At 45.5% G+C, this 20,163-nt stretch overlaps 1 protein-coding gene across 9 annotated transcripts in view; it reads right to left on the bottom strand.

The window, feature by feature from the left end:
* The window catches only part of RAPGEF2 (Rap guanine nucleotide exchange factor 2), a 219,735-nt gene that overhangs the window by 4,548 nt on the left and 195,024 nt on the right, over positions 1–20,163 (bottom strand). For 8 of the 9 annotated variants that reach the window (XM_032465830.1, XM_032465796.1, XM_032465822.1 and 5 more), the window contains 13 exons: positions 19,972–20,080; positions 19,059–19,305; positions 15,308–15,465; positions 14,443–14,683; positions 12,136–12,519; positions 10,532–10,743; positions 10,317–10,440; positions 9,706–9,729; positions 8,428–8,651; positions 6,879–7,085; positions 3,981–4,133; positions 1,664–1,889; positions 785–1,347 (listed from right to left, as the gene is read on the bottom strand). In XM_032465830.1, the coding sequence (XP_032321721.1) occupies positions 785–1,347; positions 1,664–1,889; positions 3,981–4,133; positions 6,879–7,085; positions 8,428–8,651; positions 9,706–9,729; positions 10,317–10,440; positions 10,532–10,743; positions 12,136–12,519; positions 14,443–14,683; positions 15,308–15,465; positions 19,059–19,305; positions 19,972–20,080 (2,872 nt within the window). The remainder of the gene's footprint in view (positions 1–784; positions 1,348–1,663; positions 1,890–3,980; positions 4,134–6,878; positions 7,086–8,427; positions 8,652–9,705; positions 9,730–10,316; positions 10,441–10,531; positions 10,744–12,135; positions 12,520–14,442; positions 14,684–15,307; positions 15,466–19,058; positions 19,306–19,971; positions 20,081–20,163) is intronic. The other variant, XM_032465806.1, reaches the window with a different exon arrangement.

A 20,163-nucleotide genomic window follows, 5' to 3' on the forward strand; every position in this document is an offset into this window, starting at 1 on the left:
AAGAGAAACAGCATCAGCAAGGTGACAGTGTTCTGTGTACTTAAGAATTCTTATCCAGGCGCTGGTGCTCTGAGTGCTCTGCAGAGTTCCTTAAGTCCTCACACCAGCTGGATTGGTACAAATTATGAAGCCCATTTTACAGATGGGGAAACAGACACAGCTGAGTGCCCCACCCACTGTCACAAAGTGAGGAAGTCGCAAAGCAGGGGTTCAAGCCCCCACCTGCCTGACTTCCGAGCCCTGACTGCATTCTCTCTCAGGCCCCTCACCCTCGTTCGGTCGTGTGCAGGGAGAATTTGTTTAGCACAGAAACAATTTAGCTGCATAACAAACATCAATGGAAGATTTTTAAATATGCAAGGTATAAAGTTCTAAATACAACTCAAGAGAACAGAAGAGAAAAATGAAACAGTTAAAACTGCTCCAGTTAAACAAAAAATTCTTCCTCTAGAGAGGATTGGCCATCCTTCCTGATAATCTTCATCTGGGAAGATCAGTATTAGACCAGATAATACCGGTGATGACAACCTACTGACGTCAACAGCTAAAGTGCACTTAAGGTTTACTGTACTGGAAGCTGTTTACAGGCACTGGACCACAAGACCCGGGCTCTCAACCACTGTTCATTTCAAAGTCCTCCATGCAGGGCTAATCTGGAAGCCCTACCCAGCCATGGGTGGGACAAAATGAGGAGAAAAACCACAAACACTTAATAACTTCACTTGCAAAACCAGTTAGAGGAAAGCCACCACCCAGATGGGACCGTGCTCTGCAGTCAGCTTACCAATGAGCCCTTTGGCAGCGCCAGGCGTCACGGCTATGTGGGCCACCCCGGCGGCGGGCTTGGTGTCCTCCGTGGTCACGGCTGGCATGCTGCTGCTGCTGTCGGCGTCCATGGAGACGTCCTTCCCCCCCCTTCGCTTTATTGTGCCTGTGTCCCCTTCCGAGTCTTCTCCCCAGTACCCCGTGGAAGATGCCCAGCTTGCCCGGGACTGGGCTTGGTCCAGACTCTCTCTGCTTTGATTCTGCCTGCTGTACTTTGTGCTGTGATCAGAAAACATGATTTGGTCCATATGGCTGCTCGTGCCCCAGAGACCTGCAGCATCCCCAGAATAGTCAAAGTGAGGGTGTCCAAACGGGAGCGTCTCCCAGCTCCTCTGGTGCTGGATGGTCTGGATGTTGTCGTGGGAGCCACTCGAGCACGATGTCCAGCTCCCTCGGCCGCTGTCGGCTGCGTCCAGTGACGCCCGGTCCCCCTGGTCCTGGGAGAGCTCCTCGGTGCTGGGAGAAGAGATCACTGTGGCCGTGGCATACAAGCCCCGGCCCTCTGACAGTGGGGCATAGGACCTGGGGGGTCGGAAGACACAGAAAAGAAAAAAAAAAAAAAAAAAAACCAAGGGGAGAGAAGAGAAAGAGGGAAAAAAGCAAGACTGTTAATGAATAAATCTATAAAACCGAACACTTTTTCCCAGAAAGGCAGCCTGCTTTCATCCCAGGAGGAGGATGGAAGATTCCCCATGGTACTAAGTCATCCGGAAACTGAACATGAGAACTGGAGTGGGGGTGCATCTCTCGGCCTGTGTAAACAGACACACACAGCTGGAGGGAAGGGTGGGTTTTCCAAGCTGGTGGAGCACCAGGAGGTCAGGAAGACGAGCCCTACCCCAGGCTGAACTGGTCCGGTTCCACTGCTGGCCGCCGCTCCGCCCGGCCCACGCCCAGGCCGCTCTCCACGATGCTGACCGAGTGCCTCTGCCGCCTCTCCTCCTGCAGCGAGGCAGGCACCGAGTCAAAGGAGGAGTTGCTGACGATGCTGGATCGCGAAGAGATTTCGCTGTGCCCGGAATCCGAGAAGTTGTCCACAGTGCCGCTGGGAGCCAGGGTGTAGCCTGCGTGGAGACACAGCGAGGTCAGCGGCCTCTGCAGGTTACAGCGGGCAACTGACATGTACCCAACAGAAATACACTGATACACAGGCCAGAGGCGCCACCACTGAGGTGGGGAAAAACCATTTGCTGGGGGAGACCAGGTGACTGAGATCAAGGCAAATTTTTATTCAAGTGAAATTTAGCATCTTTAATGAGAGTTTAGAGAGGAGACAAGAAAACAGTTATACGAGACCAGAATTTGATGCTGAAATCAGGGCACCACTCGACCCTGCTTAGCTCTCTTAAATATAAATTTTACTCCATTAGTCTCTACAAAAGAAACTAGGAAAAATGACTACGATGATGTTTAAAAGAATGTTTTTTTTCCCCCTCAAATTGCAAAGTCGGTCATTTTGTTTTCACTGAAGTTTTCATTCTGAGAACTTAATGGCATAGAATAACTCAGCTGGAAAGATCCACATTATCATTTTAAGCTGACATATGTTAATAAGAAGTAAGACCTGAAGAAAACGTCTTTGGATTTTTGCCATTTGATTCTTCACCACTAATAACATATTGTATATATCACCTAAAAGCCAATTGTTTTGAAGGATACCATGTACAAAATCTCCATTTCTTCCTGGCCTGTCACTTCGTCTAAACAGAGGTCCATTTCCTGGCCGGCAGGGCCCTTCACTCTCCTTGGTTGCTAAAAATAATTCTGAAAGTCCCAAAGGAAGAGAAGCTTGTCTTGACATTTTTAAGGAAAAAAAATCCAAATCTTCTTAGCACTCTTTTTTTTTCCACATTACTAATAATCTCATGTTACTTAAAATACTGATTTTATAGGATTATATGTACACAATGCAAATTTTTCCACACCATCTACCTAATTAAAAAGAATCCAATCTAGAGCACCTAAATGTTGCTAATTTACTCTCTAAATAGTACTTCCCCATCCTTTCAGTTATTAATTCCTGATTTATTTTTTAAAGATGGTACAGGTCTTGATAAGACTTAATGAGTTTATCTATGAAACGTCTTGATACAAACCACAGCGCCAATTCTGACAGACAAGATTTAAAGCCTTCCCTGAACAGTCTGCTCAAATGCACATCTCCAGAACAACACTTGGGGGACCACTCGACAGTGGAAGGACCCTCCTGTTTTCCTCCGCTAACGAAGGGTGGGTGTGGCTCTGTGACCCCCGCGACCCTGCGCAGTGATCCTTGTTACTGTTCTCATGTCCAGGAGAAGAGCAGGAGCTGGTGAAGTCCAACTGCCTGGGGCCAAAAGATCTCGGCTGACTGCCACTACCACCCACCAACAGGATGGGAGAAGGACTCAGGCACACCCACGGAACCCGGAGGGAGGCCGATACCGGGCGGAATGTGCAGAGCTCTGAAACAGTGGAGAATTCCAGCAGAAGAGGTATCCGCTGGGTCAGTGAACTCTGACACCGTGTTAATCATCTCTCTGGCCTTCCTCCGGGGAAAACTCTCCTGGCCTTTTGTTCCTCCTGGCTTACACCTGCTCGGTTAAAGGGCGGGACAGAAAGGGACCCTCAGGGCGATGGAGCAGAACATTATCTAGTGTTATAAAGGAAGACAGTGGTACCCTGAGAACGGCAGTATGAGTGCCTAAAATTTAATCTCCTTAAAAATAAAACAAGAGAGCAACAAAAACAGATAATCAAGACCCGTGTTAACACGATGAAAAAAATAAAAATGTTAGTTTTTTTTAATGTTTTTAAAGCCCTCTGCTCTGTAATTAATGCTATGTGATCATATTTAGTTAAAACAACTGTTAGTGTAAAAAGAACTATTTATATATTTATAATCAATAAAACACTTATATGAATTTTTTAAAAGGCCTTAGATAGTTATATAAGCTTAACAGTATTTATTTATAAATATAACATTTAAAATAATCAACATTCTCGCAAATTTATAAACTTGGAAGAATTTCAAGTTCAGGCGAAAGGGGAGAAAAACCCACGGGGTGTTACACATCAGATCACTGTAAATGACTCTCCTGTCAGACGGATGTAATCTACCACTCTGGAATCGCTCACAGCTGAAATAAAGGAGGTCAGGTGGTAACCCAGCCTACCTTTCCTCGGAGAACTCTGTGGAGAAGTGGGGGGAGAGGACAGCTGGGAAGACGCGTTTGAGATTGTGTCTTCTGCTGGTTTCCTGTGGCGTTCCAGACTCCCTTCTTCGGACAAAGAAAGGATTTTCTTTAAAGCTTGTGGAGAGTTGATGCCTAGAAGAGAGAGAAGTAACTTCAATACGCATTTCCAAGACTGAAAAGAAGTAACGTTAATGTCTAAAAACTCTGGTGTTAAGATTAACACTGCATTCAGCATCAGCCTATTTACAATCTCAGTGCTATCTGCACGCTGTGAATGGCGAGCTTACAGAAGGCGCCGGGGACACACAGTGTGGCTTCTGACTGGTGCCTGCCCCAGGACTAGCACTAGACTGCTTCTGATCTTTTACTTCAGATTCTCAATCTTGATCACCGCTTTATTCAAAGCCATGTTAGACAACAGTGAAGAAAAAATAGAGACAATGGGGGGGGGTGTAGCTCAGTGGCAGAACACGTGCTTAACATGCATGAGGTCCTAGATTCAACCCCCAGTACCTCCATTAAAAAAAAAAAATGTAAATAAATAAATAAACCTAATTACCTGACCCACCCAAAAAATACTTCAAAAAAAAAAAAAAGACAATTTGGAAATACTTTAATTGAGAATGAAAGTGATGCAGCTAAGAGTATTTATTAGAACTCAAGTTTGAGTTGGAGATGGGTATCTTTGTGTTGTTGGAAATGTTAGCTCTCGGAAAGTGTGAATGATGAAAGAAAAGTGAAGAGCCAAAAGGAAGTAGCCAGAAAGACTAAAAGTGGGCTAAGGGATTCCCTGCAGCTAACATGTGATCAGACAGACAGACAGGAGGAGGCCGGGAGACAGGAATGAGCCAAGCTCGGAGTGGGTTCAGGAGGGAGCCATCCAGCACCAGGGGGCGGATCCAGGAGGTCGGGGGCAGAAGAAAAAGGATTACTTGTGCCAATGAAGGTGATTTTTTCCCCTTAAAAAAAAGCACTTTTAGAAATGAGGGAGTCACACACAGATATTTTTCAAAGCCTCCAGTATTAAGAGGTGTTCTCAATTGCCTTATTTTGAACAACAAAGAGACATCAGGGAAGGTGGTACAGCTTGAAACCACCTCAATCAATGTTAGTTTTAATGTCCTTGGACTGAACAGGGTCCGTGAAAAAGGAGGCAATGAAGTTGAACAAAGATTTAATCCTTTATTTCACCTCCTGTAAGTGTGTGATGCTACTTTAATACAATCTTCTAAAAATCGCTTTGAAAGCGATCTTTTAATTACACGGACAGATACTAACATATACAGGATGCGTGAAAACACCAGCTACACCAAAGCTACAGGAATGAACAGCGCTGCTGTGGCATCCTACATAGACTGAGAAAGTGCTGCCTTCAAACAGCGCGGACGGCCATGAAGATGCTGTGATGCAGAAAACCGTTCCGGTTCAGAAGAGTTCCAGTGATGACCAAGACACATATAAAAAGTGCAGCAAGTATCAGAACAAAATGTATTTCATGAATGGGGGTGGGTGCAGCATCTCTAAAGTAATATTTTATATTACATGACTTTACATACTTAACTATCATAAGAAGACTGGACTATTTCATCTACACTCCTAAAGTTCATAAATTCAAAAAGGCCAAAAAACATGTGACAGATTCTCTCTGGGAAAGCAGGGGACCGCCTGCTCTACAGTTGGGCGCACCTACAGTTGGGATAACAGGCTGTGTTTTGCGAAGAGGGAGGCGGGTGAACTTCTGTATGAGTTTGACGTAAAGGAGGCCACAGAAGTCAGACAGCAGGGGACTTGGGACTAGGAGGAAATTAACAAGGCAGTGGACAAGAGACGCGGTTCCATTCATTTGTGATGTGGGAGCAGCAAAGACACTTGGAAGAGGAAGTGTTAAGTAAAGGGGAAATGTCTCGCTCCTCCCCAGACTCAACAAACGGGACATTTGTCCATCAGGAGGAACAGCCGGAGATGGAGCCTGTGAAGGACCCACCCGTCCTCAGCCCAGCTCGTGAGGACGGGTGCCACTGGGCGGGGGTTGTCTCAGTCACCAACACCCTGTTTTGTCTAAGTAAACTCTTCACTGCAAGCTGTTTTTTCTTTTTTTTAATGTCTTTCCTTTTACCAACTTTGTTTCCTTTCACATATATACAGAGAAAAAAGAACCAGAACATTTTATGAAAAATAATTTCATACCATTTACATAAAGGGACTAAATTAGTAGATATACCACTTTTTTGTTTGTTTTTTGTGGTCTTCCCTTGGAGTAGGGGAGGTCATTTGGTTTATTTATTTATTTCATGCTTACTTTTAATGGAGGTATTGGGGGTGGAACCCAGGACTTCGTGCATGCTAAGCACATGCTCGACCACTGAGCTCCATCCTCCCCACCAGACATCACTTTTAATAGGAAAGATGAAGCATGACTTGGCTCCTTAACATACAGGAATTGATGGTTATTTTCCTCCCAAGTTGCAGAATCAGTGATTCGACAAATGAGAATTCACCTCCAGACAAATCCTTTCACTTAAAAATATTTCGCCTACATTCCAGCAATTTTGATCATAAGGCCAAGCTAGCTGAAATAAGGCACAGGGGCAACTTCTGTACTCGCCAAAAATGGAACGTGTGGAAGCACAGTCTCCCCAGTTCATGCCCGCGCCCACACTGCTATGACAAGACTAGATGAACAGTCCTTTCCACTGGCCAAAGTCAAGCTTAACTCACTGAGCAGTAATGTCCCATTAAAGGGTAACGATGGGGGGGGGGGACTAAGTACACGAGACAACATTACCCAGGACAGGACAGGACAGGATGGGACAAGGTTCCTCATCCGAGAAGCCTGATGATGAACAGCCCCAAGACAGCGTGAACCTGGCCACCTACCGAAAGGTGGGAGATCCTTCACAGGAACTTTCTTTCGAGAAGGGTAAAGGGACACGGCAGGGACCTGCAGGCCTTGGCTGATCTTCTGCGGCGGCTGCGGTGGCGGGGGCTGGGGCTGGGGCTGCGCCTTCTGCTGCGACCCGGCCCTCGGAGCCACTGGGGAGGTCTCAGATTTGACGGGCTTTTTGTCACCAGGGTTCTTAGGCACTGATCACAGTTGGGTGTGAAAACAGAACAAGAGATTTAAGGAGTTAGTGGCTACACATGAGATCATTTTAGGAATGCATAAACATCTTCTGCGGTGCAAATACTAAAATATGTACCTTTTTCCTGCTGCCTACCTAAAGGGCAGAAATGGGGGCGAGGGAGAACCCCTGTTACCCAAAAAAGGCATGACAGGACACAGATTCACTTCGTAAAACTCACCCTCTCAAAAGATGTTTATACTATTAAGTACTGCGTTAAAAATACAAAATAGAAAAACATGGATAGTTCAACATATTATATGTATGTCTGTAAAAAAGCAAATATATGGTATTGTAACAGGAAAATTGTTACAAGTTGTTTTTCTAAAATGGCACCCAAAATTCCTCGACCAAAATCCCTTATATATATTATGAGCTTAGGTTTAGTTTAATAAGTGACATTGGCTGCGATCTTTTTTCTCTCAAATTCTCTCTCCTATGAGGTAAAATAAACCACATTGCCAACAGCAGCCAGTACTGCTTGGGTTTTATACCGAGTGTCTAATTCCAGGGCAGAGAGAAGGCAGAACAATTTAACAGGGCAATTAAATGCTGTTTTAAGTGTATTAATATTCCAAACCACCCCATGATGTATCATACTTCCTTCAATTTACATGTAAAGAAGCTGAGGTTTGGGGAGCTCAGTGACCTGCCCAAGGTGACACTGTTAGTACGAGGAACACAGGGTTTGCGTTCAGACCAGGCTGACTCTGGAGGACAAGCTCCTCACTCTATGCCTCAGTGGTTTTATTAAAGTTTCCCAGGCAAGTCTACTGACCCGAATCTCACAGCATCCGACACTGACCCTCCAGCGAGGTGGTACCTTCCAACCTGCCCATAGAAGCCCCCCAAGTGTCCTGCCTGGAAAACGCCTCCGTCTTACAAATTCCGATGCCGAGAAAGAGAAAACAGCCCCATTTCGGGCCTGGCCAGGCGGTTAAGGCGGGTGGGGGAGGGCTACCAATGGGCGGCGCCCTGCTCACTGCGGGGCAGTCACTGCGGGTGCGCGGGCGCTGGGGGTGGGGGGAGGCTCCTGAGCCCCCGGTTCCGCGCTGCTCCTAGCCTGTCCATCACCTGAGAAGCATCTTTGCGGGGAAACAGGGTATGCAAGAGGGAGCTGCATCACCCGTGTCCCCGGCCTGCGCTCCGGCTGCAAGGGGATGAAATAAAGCCGGTTCCCGCCCCCACGCTAACCCCGAGACGGGGGCAGGACCCTGCCACTCGGTTCAGGATGCAGCGCGGCGGCGGAAAGGGGGCGTGCTCCCCGGGCCCCCCCGCCCCGGCCGCTCGGAGGAGCCACTCACACGTGCTGGTGGCCGGCTCGCACTGCAGGGACAGCGTCTGAAGACTCTCCTCGTCCATGTCCAGCTCCAGATCGGACAGGTACTGCTTCACTTTCCGAGCCATCTGGGCGTCCTCGTACAGCTTCTTGGCGTTGAGGAAGGAGCTGCGGCGCACCCGCTTTTTGTGGCCGCCGGTCGGAGCCACGTCCAGCACCGCCGCACTCGTGCTGCCCTGGCTCAGGGACCTGGAAGGCGGAGGGCAGGGATGCGGCTCGCTCTGGCCGGGGCTCACGGACCCGCTCCAGATGCGCCGCGACCTCTAGCAAGAGTCTATGTGCAAAAAGGTCACAGGCCTCATTCTGGTAAGTAAACTGTTGCAAAGGAACATTGCATAATGTAGATTCACATTTTCTAAGTTTAAAGAGATTCATATATACACTATAAAAAAAAAACATATATATGTTTGGCACCTGTTGGGTTCCAACTAGAAAATTCTGTGTTTCACCTCTTCAGAGGGTTCAAGGCAGCTCCCTCGCTGAGGCCAGCGAGTCATAATGATGACACATAAAAGCTCATGCAGGAATAATACAGTCACAGTCATGAAGAGTGACACTGAACTTATTTCTTCTAAAGAGGACGTTTTACCTCAATTTAAGTAAATTTAGCCACAAGGTTCACAACGGTTTTCTTATCACTTGGGTTAAATGTAGTGAGTTTTTTAAGTGACAGGGTCAATCTGTTAATAAGATGCTCATGCAAATGTAAAAACATCTGTATAGAAACTAGCACATGAGTTAAGAATTATTTTTTTTTTAAAGAATTGGTTTATAGGATGAAAACAGTAGTTAGTTGAGCTGTAAAAATTTTTAGTTTTTAAGACCTCGGGGCACCTTCTGCATATATCTACTCCTCAGGGATCTGTGCAACAGTATTTAAGTTGCACAGTTTTTCCTTCTAACCTCCTTCCTCCCCTCATCCCGTGTTAGACTTTTTCCTTTTCAAGACACACAAATTATATTAAAATACAGTCTTTCTGAAAGCTCAGAGGGATGCCTGGCCTACAGTCACCCGGAACAATCATCGATCGTTTCGCAGCTCCCGTGGGTCAGGACCTCAAAAGCGAAAGCCCCAGGAGATTACACATGAAGTCAGTTTGAAACTGAAATTCTGCAAGAGCCAGAGGGTTAGGAAAAAAAAAAAATGCAAAAGTGCAAAGCATCAGAAAACACAGCAGGTAAGAAAACGAGGCACGTGGGGGACGCGAAGTGGGCGTGGGTGTGCGGGGTCTCCACCACTTACCCCAGACTCCTCCATTTCTTCTTCCTGTAAGTGAGAGCCGTGGAGATTGAAGCGTGGATGTAGAGAGAGAGACAGAAAGATCACAAGCTCAGAAGGAAAGGACTAGACTTCCGGGTAAGCAGTCCTCGCAGCCCACACACATCAGTCGCCTCACACACACCACCTGACCAGCGATGTTTTTCTGGCTCAAAAGACAAATGCGTCTAAATCATTTGTTCTAAAAACCCCTTCCCGGGGTTAATCGTTCTGGACTGCACGGACAGCGAAACCCACCGTGTAGTGGGCCAGACCACACTGTAGGGGTTATTTACGCATTTTAGTTCAGACTGTTGGTGATGAGCTTAAGCTATGCACGTCTGAAAAAGGAGGAATGGCTGTGCCTCGCCTTAGATGAAAGGTGTCTGAAGGGCAGACTGTTTCCCGGCAGCCAGAAGTGCCCTCGACGCGGGCTAAGGCGTTCACGCTGAGTCAGAACTCGGGGGTGGTGCTCTGCAGGGCCTAAGGAGCCTCGCCAGCTACGGATATAAGTGTCCACAGTTTCCTTGTCTGTCAGGAAGCTCTAGCCCAACCTTCCCCAACCCTGCAAGCGCTGCCGAGGGCCACACACTCACCGGGTCCTGAACATGAGGGCGGGATCCATGTTAACCGAGGCCATGCGGCCCACGTGACGGATCTCTTTTGCAATCATTCTGAGCTTCTCAAAATTGACCAGCCCCTCGACCTTTGAGTCATTTCCTGAAATTGGCAAAGAAGGAAAAGGGAGTCACGTGGCCTGTATGCTCCGCTTCCACCAGTGGGGCCAGAGGTCCTCCACTCTGAGTTTTACCTTCGTGAAGGAAGGTCAGATCCTTCTTGATCACTGGGAACAGGGGGATGATGGGAGGTTGGAGGTTTTGGCTGTTGAGGACATTGCGGTATTTCGCCATGTTTCTGGAAGGATCAAACAGGTCTTGGAGATCCTGAAACAGCTTTTCGTATTTGTTGGGAAGTTTTTCCCACGTAGTTCGCAGTCTTGCCACTGGTGCCAGGTTTAGGCCGCTGAGCGGAAAAAAAAAGAAAAGTGGTGTGAAGTTAAACAACTCATCCTTTTGAAATGAAGGCAGTAAAGTCGTGTGCTGTCTATTAACACAGAACACCTCTGTGTGTGTGCCTTGTGTACTCGGCAGGTCACAGGATGCTTAAGAAACGATGAATAATTCTGGGTTAGAAGGACTTACTGTACAGCACAGGGTTTTACAAAATCTTGTAAAAACCTATAATGATAAAGAACCTGAAAAATAAAATATTTATATACAACTGACTCACTTTGCTGTACACCTGAAATACTGTATATCAACTAGACTTCAATTAAAAACATAGTAATTCTGGGTGATGAGAATTGAAGATAGAAGACAGACAGGGACTAGGGGACCTTACTCATCTTCCCTTTACAACCTTCTGGTCTGTTTATTGTGAGCAAAACAATCAGAAGTTGAGGTGTTGTGAGGGCAGGATTTAACCCTGTTGCTTTGTCTCCACACACAGAGATGCTCCTGGCACAAAGCAGGCGTTTGATAAAACAGACCAGCCAGATACCTTACAGTCATGACACAAAGCAAAAGCCTTAAGAATAAGGGTATGATCAAACTCCCAGACAGGAAAAACGACTGACTCAATTAATTATTAATCACTTATCACCATCAGCATTGCTAATTGTTTCCGTCTGTGTTTCCTTCCAGCTGCAATTGCAAACTTAGAGAAGAAAATTAACGTTTAACACTGGGCATCTGCTGCTTTGTGCTGGCTGATGGGACCCCACATACATTCTCTCACTCAGTCTGCTTGATAGCTCATGGGGTCACTGTTATTATATTGAGAAATAAACTGACATTCACAGGAGTTCAAATAATTTGCCTGAAGTCACAGAGCTGAAAAAGTGGTGAATGTAATGTTCTGGGCTCCAAATCAGCATGCAAGAGATTTTATTTTTTGTTTTTATTTTTAAATTTAAAAAAAAATTTATTTATTGTTTGTTTGTTTTTGTTTGGGGGGAGGTAATTAGGTTCATTTAGTTACTTACTTTAATGGAGGTACTGGGGATTGAACCCAGGACCTCATGCATGCTTAGCATGCTCTCTACTGCTGAGCTATACCCTCCCCCAACCAGAGATTTTAAATGAAGGATGGAGATTGGGGTTCAGAGAAAAAGAATGGTTCAATATGATTCGATTAAAAATGACTACACTCGTACAAATGATATGTTTTCCTGGATTTCTCTCTATTTTTTTCACACTTTTTTAAAAATTATTTTTTAATCCAGATTCCCAAATCTATCCTATTTCACTTTTTTTTTTAGTTTTTTTTTTTTTTTTTTGCAGGGGGAGGCAATTATTTCTCCTTATTTTTAATCTGCAAACGGAATTGAGTCTTATGACAAGCAGGCGCTCCTACCTGATGATGGCAAACATCGAGTTGAAATTCTTGCACTCCCTGCAGTGCAGCGCTATCTTGATGAAATGCTTAATGATCTTCATCCTTTTCAGCTGGTTCATCTCTCGCAGAATTTCAGATGCCACCCAGAACGTTTCCTGGTTAATGACTTCTTCAAATTTCTTCAGGTTGGCACAGCTGGTTTTGGACCTGAGCTTAAATAAATCGTCGATGTACTCAGTAGGCTCGATGTTGCGGAAGAGCTCAAAATTCCGCATGGAGAGCTGCGTGGCCACTTCCACAGTACTGAGCTGCAGCAGTGAGATCTGACTCTCCCTCAGCAGCTCCTGGGCGTCTTCATCTGAACACAGCGTTTCTGTCTCCATGTTGTTTTTCAAGTAGTACCTGGGGAAACAGGATTCAGAGGCTAAGCAGCTGTCTCCGGGCATTCCTTGAAGCAATGATGCTACCTCCAGAAGGTTTGTGAGAACGCTCAAGCGGACGATGGAAGGACCCTTTCCGACAGACAGACAAGGCAGCGGCCGCCCCAGTCACCAGACCACACGACCCCGTCCAGAGTCACGGACGGAAACTCACACGTCACACCAATTTCACCGGCACCAGGTACAGTCCATTTGCTCCTGTCTTTCTTTCCCTGCCTTCTAGATTATTTTGTCTTTTTCTTTTTGCCCAAAGTGACAGCTCAATTTAAATGATCAGCTTAAATAAGGAAATAGGCTCTCAGGAAGGAAGCAGGAGAGATTAGACACGGGTCATCAGTTTCCCCAGAGAGATGCATGACCTGAGACTACTGATCAGTCCAGGTTTACCGATTTATTCAAATACCAAAGAAACCTGGAAGCTGCTTCCCTCTCTCTGATCCGATGAGTAGAACAGCCCCAAAACAGATCTCAACTTTCAAATATCTGACTTTCACAAAAACCTTACTAGTTAAGTGGGGCAGGTCTGATTCCTCCGTCCGATGAGGAAACAGAGGCTCCCAAAGATTAACGCCAGCCGTAGAGACGAGAACTGAGTCAGGGTTCCTGTCTTTTTGTAAGCAACTTGTTGAAAACAGAATCCAGATGTTTGCCCTGTGATTTTTTTTTTTTTTTTTTTGATTTTGTAGAAAGATGCTTTCCTTAAGCCAAATTCCATAAAGTGAGAAACGGCACCAGTGTGGTGGGTGTCCTGCCAAACTGGCCTTTTGCATATTTTGCCAAAGCCAACAGGTCAGAAAACTCACACCGCGGGGCCTGGTCACTCACGGATTTAACTCTCTCAGTTCTGATGACTCACGAGGCCCGTGAGGGGTATCCGCTTCTAATTTTCCTGAATAATGACTGTGAATCGTGAATCTGCCCCCTCAGTGGAGATCTGGAGAACGCCATCAGGACCACAGGTCTACCAGTGCACATAAAACTGAGAAGAACTGACCTCCTAAACCAGCACCACCTGCTCACGTCGGGGCTGGAATAAGGCAAGAGTGAAGAAGAGTGAGGAAGTCATGGCTAGGGAAGGAAAACAGACGTTCTGGATGGGTTGAATCAGGTTCAGGTGTGTAACACGGAAAAGTCAAGTATAAAATGAAACATTCCACATGGTGAGAAAAAAATGTGATTTCCAAAAACACTACATTTTCAGGAAGTGCAGAAGCTCATCATTGTATGAGAGCCACCACTTAACTACTTTTTCAACTTATCTCTAATTTGTGATTTGAGGATACAAATGACATCTCTCTGTGGAAACACCAATCAAGAGGCTGACAAAGTTAGAGGTGATGTTTTCCTGCAGGTATGTGTGACCCAAGCACTGAGGCAGCAGAGGGCCGAGCTCGGAAGCAGCTGAGGTTTGGCTCCAGAGTTAAGAAGTGTTGTTCAGGGCGTCCTGAACAGTGACAGGCAATGTAGCCAGGCTTGCCGTCCCACATGTCCCAGCCTGGACACGCGGAGCTCCCGGAGAGCCAGGCAGGCAGGAGCAAATGCCAGAGGACATTACTGGGAAACGCCTTTGTGGATGAGCATCTCCGTGGAGAAGGGGCAGCCGGCTCCCTCCGCCTTGGCCAGCCTGTGTCCTGACTGGGACGGCACGCAGGTCCCACGGCCCCGGTTCTGCCCTTGTTTTGAACAAGTTCCTAAGAGACTCTTGCAAGAGTCAACAATCTACTGTGTGCATTTCCTTTGAGATGGCAATTCACAGGAAATGGGGGAAGCCTTCTTTTTAATCTGCAAGGGTCCTTCTCTTAAACACCCTTTGACAGTGGTCCCCAGACCCTGACGTGGGTCTGAAATGGGGGTAAAGCAATCCAGCAGGAGGGAGAGTGTGTACCTTCCACTCAGCTGTATTCTGTCGGCAAGTTTGGAGAGCTGGTCTGGGAGTCTGCGCTGCTTGATGACCCCCTCGGGGGTGACGGAGACCTCACAGAGCGAGTACTGGTCCGGGGTGGCGGTCACTGCGAACTCCCGGATGGCCTGCACCACCACCTCCTTCGCCGTGGTGTCCTTGCTGATCATGAGGTACCGGCTTTGCTGGTCGGCCTTGAACACCCTCAGCACTTGATCTGGCAGGTCTGGGGGGGAGAAAAGCCGCACGTCAGGGGAAAGGACTGCAGCGCATGCTCATACAGTCAGGCGGAGTCAAACTGAAAAACATCTCCTTCGAAAAGATAATGCTGAACTTGTCTCTCTCCTTTCTTTAACCCTTCTTCAGAGCCCGCCAGTCAGCACAGTGATCCGCTGTGTGAATACAACGGTCCCCCTAGAAAACTGAACCGGCCACAGACCTAGGCAAGCAGATCATAGCACAATGGCCCCGCTTAAGGTTGGCACGTTGGCAGCAAAAAATGATCCAGTTAAATCTCAAGTCCACCTTGGCAATACTGATGAGCCCATGAAGTTGACCTAACACGCCCCCTCCTCTTTATTTGACGTGACCTCGCCATGCCTACCTGGTACGGGTTAAATTCCCTTTATGAAAGTGGACACAAAGTCAGAGAGATTAACTTGCTCGTGGTCGTGTCAAATTAGCCCGAAGAATAAAAGAGCACCAGTTTCAATGGTTTAAAATTTAAGTTTATCCTGACTTTTTTGCATCTCATGTGGTCCATGCCAAACCAAGGGAGATGCATACAGCGTCACTGGTATGTTAGGGAAAACCGAGACAAGAAGACAAAAGCAGCATGGGCTGCGCTCACCTGGAGTGGTGCTGAAGTCCAGGATGCGGTGGTGGGACTGCAGCAGGTCAGGGTTACTGGACGACAGGGTCCCGCTGACGGGCAGAGCGGCTGGGATGTGCTTTGTCTGCCTCAGTCCCACTATGCTGTCATCCTGAGACTGACCGATCCCAATATCGCTGGACAAAAAGGGAAGTCAGGAAACCAACGATCAGCAAGTGAAGAAGCTACAACTCCTCACTATACAGGAGGCACCGACAATAAATAAACCATATTTCATATGACTCACAGTTACTATAAAAATGTCATTAATACATTTGGTTGTAAATTGCAAAACCAATGACTGCTTAAGTGTATCTACTCCACTGATGTTCCTGAAGTTCATACTGTGTTTCTCTAAAACCTATGTCTTCTTAACTAGACAAATCAGGACAAACATTAGTAGTTTCTGAGTAGAGAAATACATTCAAGAAAAGACAAGTTCTAGTTACTCATGGAAATAAATTTAAGAAAAAGCACACTTTAAAAAAGGCATTTCGTCCCTCAGATGATGACTTCTGCCTCAGAATGATAAGTTGTTTTATAATTTTATCTTTAAGAACTGAAGAAACTGAGTAAAATGAATAGAGGGAAAAAAATCCCAATTTCATTTTCCAATGTTTCTGAGAAATAAATGAGATCACGGTGGAGTCAAATGTAACGAAGGCCTGACACAGACACTATTTCTTAGTTACACAGAGCGTAAAGAAGCAGTGCTGCGTGGTGACATTTCTTGGCATCAGAGAAGAGGCAGTGAAGTCCGATGACTCACTTTTAACTCTCTACTCAAAATTTCTAGTTATACATTTAAGGTCCCAGAGAAATACTGCTTACTACTGCTGGGTACAAACTTATTTCCATTTATAAAAGCCTGGGGACAACTTTGAAACGTGATTTAATAATACATAAAAATTGTTTCTAGATTTGAAGGGCCAACTGTTTCCAAAACAAAACATCAGAATAAAACAATAAGTACACACAAAACACAAAATAACTAGGTCACAAGCATGTGGTTATAGTTCCGACCACTTTCTACGAACACCTTGAAATGAGGAGAAAGAAAATCACACCAAGGTTGGGATGTAAACCAAGGTGTCACAAATAAAATGAAGACACTCAGAATCAACTAGACTGTCAGACACTACAGCCTGATCTTAATACCTGTCATTTTTAATGGATGTCCAAAAAAAAAAAAAAAAAGTCCAGCAGTATTCTTCCTCTTTGTTTTTTGGGGGAAATGGAAATTATAGAGGCAAGTAAGCAAGGACAAGGCTAAAGATGATTTGAGTGCAAGCTCTTCATAACACAAGTAAGCCCACAACAAAATTCAGTTTCCACTGAAGTGCATAGAGCCATTCATATAAAGACAGAAAGGAGGGATGTTTTGTGAAACATTAAAAGCTTCCCAGTATTAGTGGAATTTTATTTTTCAACCATATAAACCAGTCTTTACTGCCAAAAGTACTAGATGCCGTGTATGATGTGAGACAACGTCTGTGGACCCCGCCACGGCAGAGCCCGCGGGGCTGATGCTGCACCGTGCCCGGTCCCCTGCAGGCGTGCCCACGAGGCCGCCTTCTTCAACGACTCGTCCCCCACCTCTTAACACCCCACAGGGGCTCGAGCACTCCATCCTCACCTGTGTCTCCCCTGGATGGATAGGACGTTGTACTAAAGACTGAAACCTCTAAGCACACCCTCTCAGTGCTTGGCCTCTCTAACTCCCTCACGCCTACTGAAGTTTTCCTGACCTTTGTTAACTTTCTGCATAGACTGTTGACTTATGCCCTCTTTCCTCTGGGGTCGGTGATCTGGCTCCATGGAGAACCAGACCTGGGTCCTACAGTCCGCCTGCCCCACCGCCTCCCCCGTCCACTCACCTCACCCCACCGTGCCTCCCTCTGCCAACCTGCTGGCACCTTGGCTTCTGTAATGGTGAGTGACTGAGAGGAAAACAACCAGTATTTCTAGAGGATTTATCCACTTGACTAGTTAAGCAGCTTTGCCCCCCGCCCCCGCAAAAAATTGTAAACATATGCTAATTTCTAGGAGAGAAAAGTTTAAGTGGCGACTAGTATTAAATCAAGTCTCTCATACCAATATAATAGAGCCTACAGTTTACTGAGCCTTCTTTTAAATATAATCATTCTTTTCACTTCAATTCCATTGCCATCGCGTGTATGGGTTATTTAAAATCATTTTCATAATAAAATATTTAAATGAGTCCTACATGTTCTTCAGGGCAAATTATTTAAGATGATTCCTCAGTGCTTTAAAATCAACACATGTCATTATTATCCTTTTTTCTTTTCCCTTTTCTGGCTTTTGAGTATCTTTCTAAATACACGTAGAATAAAATCATAGAGTGTTCTCCCTGCACCGTGGATGGATTACAGCCCAGCTCTTACATGTCACGTTTCTATTAATACTTGCCAGGGTCACGCTGACTTCTGTTAGATGTTTTTAAAGGTTCATATTTAGCTCATCAAGTATGACTCTAAGATTTTTTTTTGTTACTGTGCTAATAACTCTACACTAAAGAGATTTATTATTTTAGCCACTTAAAAATGAGTTTTTCATCAAGAGAGGTCACTTTAAAAAAAATCGATGCCTGTTTTCTGTAATGCCAGCAGGCCTAATCCACCGTCTCTTAGAAACTGACTGGGTATAAACACACCCCAGGTCTATAAATAAAACCACCATGCTCGCTGCGAATCCGCAGGACTCTGTGTAGCTGTCTCTTCTAGCTCATATGAAACCACCAATCATTATAGTTTAATGGGGAAAACACAAGTTTGACAATCAACCCATCAAACAGCATATTCTAGGCCATTTCTCTAATCTTTGGATGAAAATTTTATCTGAAGTGGAATAAGAAAAAAAAATTTAGTGGAATAAGATCCACTAAATTATCCAAGAAAGAAAACAACCTTCGTGTTCTCAAGTTATCTCTTTTACCACTGCAGCTTGAGGAATAGATAATAAATGAATTCAGGGTACCCATGTAATTCAATATTTAAAAAAATTTTGGCTGATGGTAATTGAGTTTTGTAAAACATCCACGGACACAGAAGGAGCTAAAATGAAGAAATGAGCGTGCAAAGAAGCAAAGCTAAAAGAGCGTGACACCTGCCACTCGGTCTGGTCTGAGCTCCCGGCACACGTGAACAGCCAGGAAGGGACTGGAGAATACACGTGACACTCAGGCCACAGAGCCCACCGCGGGGAGGAATGGAGTTCTGGGCTCGGCTGCCGACATCGTGGCCATCGTTAAATGACTGAGGACAGGAGAGGGGAAGAAAGAGAACGGCGAGGGCGAACAGTAGCACCTAGAGGCAGGGATGGTGGCTGGCAGAGATGGGAGAGAGGACACCCAGGAACGGACAGACAGGGGCAGAGATGCCGCCAAGTTTCAGGAAGACAGGAGCAAACACATTCTTACTTTTCAGAAGTCCAAGCGAGAAAAAGAACAGTTCAAGGGAGGAAGTGCTAACTACCTCTGATGAAGACTGAGATGGGCAAGTAAGGGGCCAGAATGGGACTGAAACAAACTGGACTGTTCAACACCGCTGCTGAGAGCTCAGCCACCAAAACAGAACACCCTGTGGCCCCGGGCACAAACCTGGTCACAAAGCCACCGCAGCACCGGGGTGCAAACCCTGGTCACGTGGCCGCTGCCGCAGACCCTCCTGACACAGCAACGCCGCGCACGAGAACGGATACAGACACTTACTTATACGGTTTCTGGGGCAGGATGCTAATCCGGGTCTTGTCAAGTATCTTTTTTAGCTTGTTCCTTCCCCCGACGGTGTTGGCTTTACTTTTTTTATTCACTTTCTCCAGTCCTATCACCTGCTCCACATCCACGGCGAGGTCGGGGATGGAGTAGCGGCTGGCCTTTTTGATGTCTCCAATTTTAGGGAGGTGAGGGGCGCCGTTCCTCTTCTCTTCTGACAATCTTGTGAGAAGTTCTTTAAATACTGAAAAGGAAGCAAACGCCGCAAAATGCCCGTGATAAGAAATCTGGACAACTCAGAGGCAACGGCAGAACTTGGAAATGGATGAGAAGTATAGATTTCAGCAATCAGAACTGTGATCCTGTAGAAAAACACCACCCCCATGAGTGAAAGACGCCAAAGCTCTGTCACTTCGGCCCAGAATGAGCTACAATAAAGGAGTGCACTCTTTAAATCTGTAGGCATTTGAAACAGGTATCAGTAAAAACATCGATATGGATAATGTTAGGGCCCTCAAGCAGATTTTCATTTAGATCTGATTACACACTTGTGTAATTAATTCTATATCTATGCATTTTACTATATGTTTTCAGTTCTTATGATGTTTGAATTATAAAAATGGTTTTTTTCAGAATTAAAACCTAAATGTAAGTAGGGGAGGGAAACAGCTCAGTGGTAGTGCGTGTACTTAGTATGCACGAGGTCCTGGGTTCAGTCCCCAGTTCCTCCTTTAAAAAATAATAATAAATAAATAAATCTACCTCCCCCCCAACCAAAACCAAACAAACAAACAAGAAATTCAAAAAAGAAAAAAGCTTAAAAAAAGCTCCAAAAAACCTAAATGTAAAAAAAAAAAAAAAACCAAAGTAGGAGAAAAATAAAAATATGCAAAAAATGCAAAATACTTACCAAATAAATTCGTTTTCACAGTGATAGATAAGTGTGTGTTATTTCTAAGAATTTCCATGGCTTTTGACAGCTGAATATTTTCAAAGTTTTGACCATTTACTTCTAGTATCTAGAGATAAAAGTATAAAATTAATTTCAGTTTCCCAACTGACTGAGGGAAAAGTAGACACTAGCATTTGCCCGGACGTGTGG

The sequence above is a fragment of the Camelus ferus genome, chromosome 2 (genome assembly GCF_009834535.1).
Source record: "Camelus ferus isolate YT-003-E chromosome 2, BCGSAC_Cfer_1.0, whole genome shotgun sequence".
Lineage (NCBI taxonomy): Eukaryota > Metazoa > Chordata > Mammalia > Artiodactyla > Camelidae > Camelus > Camelus ferus.